Source organism: Mixophyes fleayi, chromosome 1 (assembly GCF_038048845.1).
Source record: "Mixophyes fleayi isolate aMixFle1 chromosome 1, aMixFle1.hap1, whole genome shotgun sequence".
NCBI classification, from domain to species: Eukaryota; Metazoa; Chordata; class Amphibia; order Anura; family Limnodynastidae; genus Mixophyes; species Mixophyes fleayi.
This window is the reverse complement of record NC_134402.1, coordinates 380,381,111-380,394,437: the sequence shown is the minus strand read 5'-3', so window position 1 is coordinate 380,394,437 and position 13,327 is coordinate 380,381,111. Positions and strand designations below refer to the sequence as shown.

The 13,327-nt window shown below is 39.8% G+C and overlaps 1 protein-coding gene across 2 annotated transcripts in view; it reads right to left on the bottom strand.

The window, feature by feature from the left end:
• TRIM36 (tripartite motif containing 36) overlaps window positions 1-13,327 on the bottom strand; it is a 67,443-nt gene that overhangs the window by 17,399 nt on the left and 36,717 nt on the right. For both annotated transcript variants that reach the window (XM_075179627.1, XM_075179618.1), the window contains exon 2: window positions 7,375-7,609. In XM_075179627.1, coding sequence (XP_075035728.1) covers window positions 7,375-7,609 — 235 coding nt within the window. The remainder of the gene's footprint in view (window positions 1-7,374; window positions 7,610-13,327) is intronic.

Here is a 13,327-nt window from a genome sequence, read left to right as displayed (position 1 = left end):
ACAAAAAACGGATATGTCTCAGTGATGCCATCTGCCACAATGAAGGAGAGGGGGGGGGGGGGGGGGCTGGGAGTGTGTAAAATGTTGACTACATTGCGTTTAAAAGTGGAAAAAGTGCTGTGCATAATGCATGCCTATTTTTAATATTTTCCCTGTATGACAGCAGTGCCCACATACACCATACTGACTAGTGCCAGTGTACAATGTTCAAAATAGGCACTATTACATAGTCAATGTAATATGACAATTTTAATAGTTTAGGATTATAATGTTAATATATTTAAAGAACTTTGGCAATGACAGAACACAGAGCTCTGCACCTTTGTGGGGGATGTACTAGTGTTAACCACTAGAGTTGCAGAGATATTCTAAGGGGTGAATAGTCCGAGACCACAGAGCAGCAGAGTGGAGAGGGCCTGGGCAGCCCTAGTAAAGCAACCTTGCGTTCATGTCACAGTGCTAGACAAGCCTGCTGCCCAGAGCTCAAGTGCATGCAGCACAACGACTGTCTATGTACTGCAAAATTGTAAATAACCAAAAACTGACCTGATGGTCTGTTCTCCAATTTTCCCACCCAAGAACCACAAATCAGGTAACTCACAGCTGGCTGTACTGCAAGTCTGAAGGTACAAGACCGTATGTAGATCTATTCTTTTACATGTCTAAGTCTTAGATGAAGGGCAGTGAACAGTAAACTGGATTGCCTTCGGCCACCCTTGACTCGCTGTATTCATCCATGCCTCATTTGGTAGATATTAGGGCCAAAGTTCATTTAATGCATACAAGAGAAGCACTTTAACAGCATTCTGAGATCAGGAATTACATTTTAGTATTTGTTTGGACAAATACTTTTATAGAAGGTTGAAGCTGCAGACTTAGACTTACGAGCCTGAACTTCTTGTTGATAACATTTGGATATAAAAATCAGAGTAACGCTAAAGGGATGCATCTGTAGGTCAAGCGATATGGATTTATCAACTGTACCACTCATGCTAAATCTGTACAGGTTGAGATTCTTGATTGATAATTAGTAAGACAAATTTCCAGACTGAGGCAGTGACTTGGAGACCATGCATTTTGGGAAACTTTTGATGTCTTCTGCGTGCACAAATTAATGGCATATCATAAGGATAATACTGTCTGCTTATTTGTAATTGTCATTTAACATTTAGATTCCAAGCACAGGAACCTAAAAACACAGGGGGCACTTTATTAGCTATGATAAGAAAGGCCAATATAATAGGAGAACCATTAAGTAAGACAGTTAAAAGGCGGGAACAAGACACAAACTAGGCCAACACTCACATTGGGGCATATTCAATTGGCCGCGTTACTGTCAAAAGTAATGTGGCTTGCGCACTATTACCGTTATGACGGTAATAGCGCGCGTAATTATCGTTATTACGGCACCTGTAACGCCGTAGGGAGCTGCGAGCTGAAATTCTGGTTAGAATCACTGTAATAACGGTAATACTTTTAACGCTGCATTACTTTTGCGAGTAACGTGGCTAATTGAATATGCCCCGTGGAGTCCCTGCATTTGCATAGCCTGTAGTGTTTTTCCAAGTTACCTCAATCTTAAGATTAGGTTTACCACCTATCTTACATTTCTTTTTTTGCACATTGTATCACTTTACTTTGTTTTAATGCACCACACGGCTGGGTAGACACTTAGGTGCTATAGTCAGGCTTTGCCGAGGCCAATCCAAACCTAACCAGAAGAGTGCGTGAGAATATCAGCACAACTTATACTGGCAGATGCGAGACGGCGAATCTTCCTCACACAGGCCTGGTCCAATTGAAATGGTCAGAGTAATATGTTTCGATGAAACTACAACCAGGTCAATTACATAAATTCACATCCGTACCGATGCTTTTTCTTAAAAGGGACAAATCAGTCTTCAACAGTTGCCTTATATTAAAAAGCATAAAAAAGTATTACAAATTTATAATACATGGACATAAGATTTATGGCACGTTATTTACATTTCAGCTGTCTTCAGCAATTACAGAAAGGAAAATAGGCTGCAATTATAGTTCTCTCAAATAAACTTCAGTTCTGAAACACTCCAGACATTTTTACATATTTGTTAATTTTATTAGCAACTCTTTTACATAGGGTAACTTGTAGCTTTTGACTGTTTAGTGGTCCCACAAGATCTAGATATTAAAAACACAATTAAAATCTCAGAACATGAAACAGTTTGTGTTCAGCAAATGAAAATGCATGCATACACCGAAGAGTGAGGCACACAGAAACAAACACCAATCCGGGCAACATAAGCTGCACTTTCATTCTGTTGGACGCTACTCCAAAATGGCATGAATTATGGTACACAAAACATATGCAGAAATACAACAGAATACCCAAAATGCTTGTATAAGTAAAAAAAAGTTACTTTACATGAAGGTTATAGTATAGGCTTGAGGAACTTCAAAACAAAACAAAAAAAAACACAAAAAAAAAAAAAAAACAATGATTCTTATTTCTATATTTTCACAATAAACAATAGGTGGTGCATTAGTACATTATACATAACATAATAGGCCCTAAGGCACCTATTGTTTAATAGAAGGATATTACAAGTCCCACAAGAGTTCCATGAAGCCCAAGGTGTTTCATAGAACCTTATACTTCATGAGTAGTCAAAACATTTTAGTATTTTAACTACTATTGTGTTAAATCATGTTTTGGTATACTTCATTTTTTCATTATGTACGCTCTGTTAATGGAAGGAAAGTGGTCAGTCTGTCACACAGTTGTTGACGTGTGAGGCTATTCCAGTGTTGGCTAACCTGTGACACTCCAGGTGTTGTGAAACTACAAGTCCCAGCATACCCTTCCAGCAATAAGCTGCTATATATTGGCAAAGCATGCTGGGACTTGTAGTTTCACAAACACCTGGAGTGTCACAGGTTAGCCAACAATGGGCTATTCCATCTGTTACAGGCGTTCAGATATATTTTTATCACTGGTAAAAAACGCATATCAAATGCGATATGTATTCGTTTTTATAAACATTTGAGAGATGGTTTACTATGAAATGCACTGACACAGGAAACGCACAAGAACGGAACATATGTTACTCATAAAGTCGCTACAACAATGCAGGCAAAAGAAAAAAAAAAAAAATTGACATGTATACACATTTAATAATTATTTTTAGGGGAAATTCAATTAGCCGTGAGGTGCCGCAATGTTCTCCTCAACAGTCTGCGAAACACAAATTGCCGGCCAAGAAGAGATTTGAGAAATCTGAGGCAATGTTCGCTGCCACTGGTGGGCAATTAAATTCCCCCCATAGTGTTAAATGCGTTAAAAGCTCATATAAAACAGCATAATTTAAATGCCAATGTGTGTGTACCCAGTGTTTAGTGTCAATAAGGTGAAAAGAGAAGCAACTACTTGCAGAGTAGGTTTTCTCATCCTAAACATCCATTAGCTTTAGCTGGCACCTTTAGCTTATATTTTCCGATTTAAGAGTATAGCAAACCATGTCTAAAATGTACTATAGGGACAGAATACAGAAGCTTCTGTTTTTAAACACACAATAGGCTACACAAACTCTTACTTAATGTTTTGAAGGCACCACTGTAATTTAAGGTTTAAGTTCAGTGATTCACTGTCAGCTGTTTACACAACTATATTCAAAACAAATATGGAAAACCTGCTCTTCTGTAGTGGTATTAGGAAAGGGCTTTACAAACACACAGCAAGAGAACCTGCTGCTTGTTTAAAAGTCCAGAAGCAAGCAAGAGAAGGAGACTGCACAGCATTCGGTCACTGACCATGCTGGGAAAGACAGAATAGACAGCCTGTGCAAGTACAGCCACCAAACATGGGAGAAAGACATCAAATATTGCAGAGTCTTCAGTTTCATACAGCAAGCTGCCATAAGAGACAGAGCTTCTACACTATCAGACAAGGCTGCAAGACTACTGAGAGAGGACTATAATGTGCCAAGGATTCTGTACAAGCAGCAAGAGAGAATGAGGAGTCCAGGTTCTGCACAAGGGGAAGAGAGCCAGATATCAGCACAGAGGAGAAGAGAAAGCTAGTTGCCAGACATATCACAGAGATCCAGAGAATGTCCAGAAATGCCCCTAGCTGTACACTGCCTGTTCCTTTGCCATTTTTACAGGGTCCTTCTGCCGTAATTGCTATTGCTCCCTTCACTTTGCCATATGGTGAGGAGACTGAAAGATCTGGAATGTCCTTCTGTCATTCATATTCAGAGACTACTACAACTTCCAGAGATGGTCAGTGTCTGCTGCATGTGCGAGTAACCCAACAACGCACTGCACCAGAGCTATTTGACCCAATACTGTTTAGAGACAGAGGTTCCGCCTAACACTGCTGGGACTACCGCGGTCTCATCCAATCCTACCACACATTAAGTAGGGACTACTCTGTCCCTTTTCATTACCTCTACCTCCATCTCTAGAAGACCAGTGTGCTGAAACTCCAGGTACACAATACTTTGAACATATTGCCTGCTGTTATAGGAACGTTACTCATATCTGACAAATATAGGGACTACCACCCTTGTTATTGTTTTCTGCATTATCTCAAAGAATATACCTAGCAGACTGCAGTACTTGTCTTCACCTGCTACAGGTTGTGAGTTACTGCATTACTGCCTGTGCCAGTGTATTGTTATTGCATTATTCAAAGCTACTGTTGAATTTATCGTTAATTTTTTTAAATTGCTATTCCATTTCGACAATGTTTTGTATTGTATCGTCCAAATGCATCCTACTCCAAGTGTTTGTTTTTGCTACACTTAATCCACAAAAGCTTACAGTTCTACTGCTCAATATCCTTGACCTTTATTGTTGCTACAAGTAAGCATTACAATGACCACCCACATAGTTACAAGTCTATAGGTTACCAGGCCTTATCCTAATAAATGTGCCAAGTGGTTTATCCAAGGGGTTTTGAGCGAGTCAGGTAGGGTTCCAGAGACAACACCTGGTGGTATCTGGAAGGACCCACAACCAGACGAGTGAAACAGACTCAGGTGGAGGCACGGAGTTAACAAGAGACCTCAGAAAAGATGAGACATGTCCAATTGTGAGTCTGAGAACCCATCTCCCCTCCAGGTGCAGGGGCTTCATAAATGAAACTGAAATGTAAAATCACATGGCTTACATCAGTTTCATAGCATTCTGCCTGACCTACCTGAATACAGTTTACTAAACAAAGGACTGCACAAGCCACTGTTGCTTATTTTTTATATTAAAAATCAGAGATCATGTTTATGTTTCAGGTTGAATTATATGATCTGAGAAGTCCTACGGAAACCCAGTTTTTGTGTTTGATTACTGTGTTTTTCATAAAAACAGGACAATTATAAATGATACATTCCATTTACATGCGAGTGATGCCCATTGGAGTGCTACCCCTGGCCTGCTCTCATCAACATAACATACAAAAGGGCTTGTCATATGGATTAATTAATGGTCCATATGACAATCAGTCTGTCTTCTTCTCAGGTTACTAAGCATTAATGCCAATGCATCCAAAATTCTCCTTGTGGTATTTTAGACAAGCTGGCATTAAACATTCGCCATGAGTGAGCAAGACAGACTGATTCCACAGACAACTGTATTTTTCAAACTATATGAAGGAGTCCTGGGGGTAAATGCATCAAGCTGAGAGTTTTCCGGCAGGTTTGAAAAACCAATCAGATTCTAGCTATCATTTATTTAGTACATTCCACAAAATGACAGCTACAATCTGACTGGTTGCTAAGGGCAGCTCCACTTTTCAAACTCGCTGGAAAGCTCTCAGCTTGATACACATTTATCCCCTGATCATGGGTAACTCTCCAGTGTTCCAATGTAAACAGATCCATACATGATATATCCATTAGAGAAAAGATAACCTATAATTACATTCTTTATATTGTACAATTGTATATAATATTAAAAAACACATTGCACCAGCAAATCCTATTAGTCATACTGACAGAATATGATTGGGTACCAAAACTCAAAGAAGTTTTACCTCTCCAACAGAATGAAACCTAGAACACACAGCAGAAACCAGGAGTAAAGCCAATGCACACAGAAGCACACAGTCTAAGATCTAGAGATGGAGAATAAGTCACCTCTACTTCTTAGTAGAAGAGAGCTCCATTGTGAGGCTGCAAAACATTAACATTTACAAATTAAGACATTTTAGAAAGTGACAGTGCTTACAGAACATGCATATCCTTTAAGCTTATACAACCTTAACAGTAACAATATAAATATGCAATACAATATTTATAAAATCTAATGTTATTTATTACATCACTACAAAATTACTATTGAGGAAATTAGATAACTTGTCTTGGTTTATCTGCAAAGAAGGTCATTATACGTAGGTTACATTACATGTGCATGTCTGTGCCCTGAAAGAATTCCATAAATTAGTAGTCAGTACCCCCAAATAGATCATGTTATATTATATAACTGCTCCCAACACCGTGCTGAAATTATTACGATCCTTCCTAAATATCTGGATGCAAAGTACACATCCAAAAACTTGATAAAAAAAGAAACGCCTACATTAAGTAATCCTTAAATGTATATGTTTAGCCTTTGAAGAGGTTCTCCGCTCAAGTTAATGAACAGAGAGCAGAATATAAATAAAGAGTATTCAGCTCCCATCTTTAAGAGCAACAGCTTATCCGGTCTTCAGACCCTTGTTTCCATGCGGCTCTCCTGCCTCTCAGATACAAGGTAATGTGCTATATTTAAAAGTACATTATGATGGAACCTAAACATAGGTAGCAAGACACACAAACAGGAGCGAGTCCAGACTTTGAAGTTGTTACCATGCAAGGCTGGGAGCTGAGCTGTGTAGTGTCACTACACCAGAAGCGGAACTAGTGAGCTGCGGGCCCTGGTGCAGGTAGACAGGAACTGGGGCCCCAGACACTCTGCATCTGCCATGCAGCGGGTCCCATTATCTCCACGGGCCCCGGTGCATGGCACCTTCTGCACCAATGGTAGTTCCACCATGGCACAACACTACTCAGTCATCAGCGGAATTAAAAAAATATAAGAATCTATTATGATGCAAGAAGATTGACAACACCTTCAAGAGGGAGGGACTTAAGAACATGTGATAGACACACCAAATAAATAAAGTTATCCGTGCCGGTTATAAAATATTAGTACGTTTTATAACTAGTCAAACACATCAAAATCAAAAACTTTTTTATATGTTTCAACAAATAAAGCCTAATATTCCACTAGTTATTTATTATATCGTTAACATGCCAGCAGTTATCCAGTCCCTATATTTGCTGAGGAACTGGGGTACAGAGGGCCACTAGCAAAAAATAAAAGATTTTCATAATAAAAAGGCACTACAGCACCAACCTGATCGGAGAAGTCTGTCGATTCTTTCGACACTAGGAGAGCCTATACGGATGCGCGGGCTTCCAGGTGTGGAGGTTTCGGAGCTCACATCAGTGGAGTCCTCCAGGGTCATAAGAAGCAGCTCCTTCACGCACTTATGACAAATGCTATGTTGACATGGTAAAATGAGAGGGTGCGTGTACAGTTCCTTGCAGGAGGGACATAAAAGTTCCCGCTCAATATTTTTAATTACAACCTGAAGAACAAATACAAACAAAAACAAAAAAACACAATCAGTACAATTAGATAAGTCAAATTTGAACCTGCAAGTGATTTTAAGCAATGCAAATTAAGCATGTTTAAAATAGCAGGCAGGCTAGCCAAGCTACAGCAATAGCAAAATATAGACATAAAAATAAAACATAAAACACACATTGCAAATTTTTACAGAATGAACAGAAATAAAGTCACCTAGTTTCCATTTAAAATTTCCTACTTCCAATACAAATTTGTACATTAGCAGTATATGTAATAAACCTGAACAGCACTGGGCCTTATTCATAGACGCGAGTCCACTGGCGCGTCATATCTTGCGTGAAATAGCTCTGTGCATGCTCAGAAACGGCCCTTATGCCAATGAACACAATTCATGACCAAACACAAACATTTACAACGGTCTACGGCTTGACGAACAGAGCGGGGGAGGGAAGTGGCGGACTAATGTAGGCAATGTACAGTAAGGGAGAGCCAACACAGATGCTACCATTTAAAGTTTCTACCATTTTCTCTTCAGTACACTAACTACTGGACAGGTGTAAATGCAGACTGTCACGGTATAGTCTTCGTAAAAAAACACGTATGTGTGCCACTAGCCAGCACAGAACATGTGTATGATAGACCATAAAAAAGCATTGTATGTACAGCACATATTAAAAACATCTTGATTTATTTAATGTAAGACATTTTTTTTTTTTTTTTTTTTAAAACGTTTTTAAACCAACCATGTTTATTAATGATTATACCGTTTAATCAGTTGTTTAGCATTTTGTGTGTGATTTATCATACAAGATCAGAGTCACAAATCTAAAAAACAAACAAACACATGACAATCAAGTTAAGACACACAGCCTACAGAAGTGATATCATCACAACACTGCATTTCCCTTGAGGATATGACACTGATCTCATATTACTTCCTCTATTACTTGGTCAAGGGTGCAGTTTCACATGTCTTAGTCTGGTGTCATATTTTACTGCCATCTGGTAATATAAGAGGGAAATACCATGAACAAGATTATGTGCCATCATTAATACATTTTGTATTTATTCAAATTTACAGTCACTGTGCAAGCAAATATTAAATATGCATATGTACATATACAAACACACACAGATATACACATACACACATCTATACACCCACAGTAGACCAATAAAGGGATACCACAATAAAGTAATAGGGTCACTTAATAGGGCATGACTAGTTGACGGTAGTGGAACGAAACAATGCAACTTAGTATGAAGACGATCACTCAGTACCATTAAGTAGCAATTAGCACTGACCTGGCCTTCTAAGGCAATGACTACACCCAAACCATGCAGGGATAATGACTCCCTACCTACAACATTATAGAACGAGAACTCTTCACTTTTGGAAACATGTACTCCAAACTATAGCAATCTGTCAGTTGGGGCCACACTTCACAAGTCTGTTTGTCAAAAACATGGTGAAAGATGCTTCATCTGACCGCATCACTTTCTTCCACTGCTTGGGAGTCCAATGCCTATGTTCTGTGCACTACAGAATGCGCTAGTGTGCATTGCTAGGTGTGATGAGCGGTTTATGCACCCGACTACAAAATCCTCTCTCTCTCTTTCTGGAGGTCTCATCAGATTATTTAATGAACAAAAAGCAAGGACAAAAGAACAAACAAAAATTGTCTAGAATTTGATGTGCACTGACTTTTCTTTTACTTTCAATTCAAATTAATTAACATATATCACAATCTGGAAGTACTCGCTTCCACCAGCTATTACCCTTAGCGGATTATTTTTTTTTTACCTCTAAGTGATGTCATTTACCTCTATGATGACATCACTTTAGGCACAGTAGTAGCTCTTGAAACATTAATCAGGTGAGCAGTTTGATCACGGTTTCTCTCCTCTTTCAAACTCATCAAGATCTCCTTTTCCAGCCATGCAAGACATAGTTACAGTCAACAAAGGCAGTCCAGCATTTTTATACATAAAGGACTATGCTGGGATGTTATTCGCTTAATTAACATAGGAAGCCTTTGCTTTCATATGCTTACTACACCTCACTTATCAGCTATTTATATTGCGCCACTAAGCAACGTGAATAATATTGATTATCTTGTTACACTGGCACCTGTCAACAGGTGGGATATACTAGGCAGCAAGTGAGCCATCAGTTCTTGAAGCTGATGTGTTGGAAGCAGTGAAAATGGCTACACGTAGTGATCAGAGCGACATTGCTAGGGCCAAATTGTGATGGCTAGAAGACTAGGTCAGAGCGACCTCCAAAATAGGTCTTGTGGGGTGTTCCTGGTATGGAGTGGTTAGTGACTACCGAAAGTGGTCCAAGGAAGGTCAACCGGTGAACTGGCGACATGGTGACGGATGCCAAGGATCAATGATATGCGTGGAGAACGAAGGCTAGTCTGTCTGATCCAATCTCACAGAAGAGTTAGTGTAGCACAAATTGCTAATAAAGTTAATGATGGCTATGATAGAAAGGCGTCAGGTCACACAGTGCATCGCAGCTTGCTGCGTATGGTGCTGCACAGCCCGGTCATGCCGACCCCTGTCCACCGGCAAATGCACATACAATGTGCATGCAAATGCTAGAACTGGACCATGGAAGAAGGTGGCCTGGTCTGATGAATCACGTTTTCTTTTACATCATGTGAACAGCCGGGAAAGAGAAGGCACCTGGATGCACTATGGGAACAAGGGAAACTGACGGAGGCAGCGTGATGCTCTGGGCAATGTTCTGCTGGGAGACCTTGGTTCCCAGCATTCATGTGGATGTTACTTTGACATGTGCCACCTTCCTAAAGATTATTGCAGCGTACACCAAATACACCCCTCTTTCAGCAAGATAATCCTCCCTGCCACACTGCAAAAATTGTTCAGGAATGGTTTGAGGAACCTGACAAAAAGTTCAAGGTGTTTACACCTTTAGAGGCCTTGTGGAGTCCACGCCTCAATGGGTCAGAGCTGTTTTGGCAACACGAGAGCGACCTACACAATATTAGGTAGGTAGTTGTAATGTTGTGGCTAATCGCTGTATATGCTGTATTAGCAATGGTGCCATGTTATCTAAAATTGCATTGATTCCTTGAAATGTTTGCGACGTGCAGAGTTTATTTTACAATATTACTGGCTCCTAAGCTTATAGAGGCCTTCTCTGTGGCAAGAGGGATGTGCTATGAAAGGACTACATAGAAGTGGTGTTCTGTCAAACTGGTGAATGGTAACGTAAATTTTGTTCTTTAGCTCTTTAGGAAAGTCAACTTGACCAATTTTACTGGAAATACATTTGATATTCGTGAAGTGAATTAACCTGGGCTCAATCAATATTTGTATATGTCTGATGAAACTGTAGGTCTGCCATTAGGGATTATGTACTTTGACATCCTTCATGCATATAAACGAAACCATATCATATTAAACATCTTCTGATGTTATTCAGGTTTGGGAATGGAGTCTTGTTTTTGTTTTAATTCAAAAAAATATTTAAATGTTTTCTCCGTCAATATGCAGTGTAGCAAAACATGCAGCTCTCCATCAAGACATATTAGAGGCCACATATGCAATTAAGCATGACAATCCATAGATTCATAGAAAGGACAAATGTACAACAAATTTTTAGGTCTATTTTTCTTTTCCTATTAGGACTTTCACTCCTATCACGTAAGGCCACTTACTGCCTGAAACCCAGGCAGTAGAGCTTGTTCCCGCCATTGCACAGAACTCAGCACAAACTATTTCATACATTAACGTGCACTAGCAGCACAAGGGGTTGTATTGGTGAGACACTCATGAATTTTTACCAGCACATGTGTGTGAACAAGTCTTTACAGAAAGTGCTTTGTGGCAGTTTGTTTTAAATGGAGATAATCACCACTAGTTACTTATTCAGATTTTGCACAACTGCAAAAAAGGTAAACAAGACAACTACACTGAAACTCTTGTATATGTGCACCAACACTATCCACTGTAGTCTGAATAAATTACATTTGGTGGCTGCAGGATGGGAGACTGTCACCTTCAATTACACAGATGTACAGATCAGAGTGAATTACAATCCAACTGAGCGAATTAGGAGAAAGCTTAGGACTGCAGTTAATCATTTGGAAGAGGAGTTTTGACTGCACATTTCAGATTTCTGTGGGAAAACAAACTGAAGGCACCCATGTTCTAGAGCAAGATATACACATGTCACTGGGACATGCTTGTACTGACGTGAGACGTCACGTACAATAAAGTTAATTTTGATAATCATATCTTGCCATCAACAAATTAACAGCACAACATGCAAAACCATTACGTGTTTTGCAATGCATCATCTTCTCTACTAACCTGCGGAGGGTTTATGCACGAGTCATCTATAAAATACATTAGTGTATTGCCACCTAGTGATCTACTATACAGGAGAAAAGTCAGCTAAAGCATTGCTGCTCTTACAAAAAAACAATATACATATTACCACTGTTTAAATGTCCGTTTCTGCCTTCAATACAGGAGCTACAAAAATCATATTTGATATCAAAAGGGGAAAAAAAAAAAAGTAAAGGGCACCATACACCTACACATGGTGAAAGCAGCAACAATTTACTAGGACCAGTTACAAAATTATTAGTGTGGTTTCTCAGGAATGAGTACTGGGTCCTGTCCTCTTCATGGTGTAACCATGCCTGCCAGACGGGGGTGTGGGTGCATTTCTTCAGGACACCAACCTCTAGAACAGGCCTGTCCAACCTGCGGCCCTCCAGATGTTGTGAAACTACAGGCCCCAGCATGCTTTGCCAGTAGACAACCTGTTGATAGCTGGAAGGGCATGCTGGGACTTGTAGTTTCACAAACTTCTGGAGGGCCGCAGGTTGGACAGGCCTGCTCTAGAACAAACTTGGGTCCGCCAACCATCAATCAACCAATCAGGCTTCAGTGGGTGTACCAGACACAATCATGTATAAATACAACAAAGTACATGTAGCACAGACACAACAAGAGTAGCACTAGGGTTGTAATAAGTGGGTGCCAGACAATTTCTTGATGAAAAGAAATAAGGTAGGACTTTATTTACATTCAGTTATTTACATTAGGTACCATAGTTCTTAACACCAGAGTTGACAATCTCATAGTGGGACTGTAACTAACACTCCTCCTAATTGTTTCTATCAACACAGCCTGAATTACTCACACTGGGTGCTGGCTCCCCTCCTCTCATATTTAGCTACACTCCCCTTTGTTTAAATAAAAAAGGAAGAATTTTCCCCCTTTCAAATTTGGCTGCCCCAAGTTTTTCCTGTATGTGGTATATGAAGTTTGAGGCTCTGATCCCCGCTCACAACCCTTACTACTGGCCCCTGTCTAGAGGCATACTGTGACATACTCACATTACCCTGTGGCAATGCATCTCCCCTGCAGAGCAAGAAAACCCACCAGTGGGCAATACTAGGCTTTCTTGTAACCCCACAGAGGAAGGGATCACCTTTAGCAGTCAAGGGATTAAACACCCAAGTCCCACAAACAATCTCATAAGACCCTGGGGATGGCACACAAACCAGGGGCAAAACATTGATTCATACATGCTTGAAGGCAGCGTCACAATTCTACAAATATATTCACTGACAATAATTTATGCCTAACAAGCTTTTTACACTAAGGACTGTAGAGATGACATCCACTACGATTGCAAGAATTAGGTTTTTACTACCACGGTTTTCAC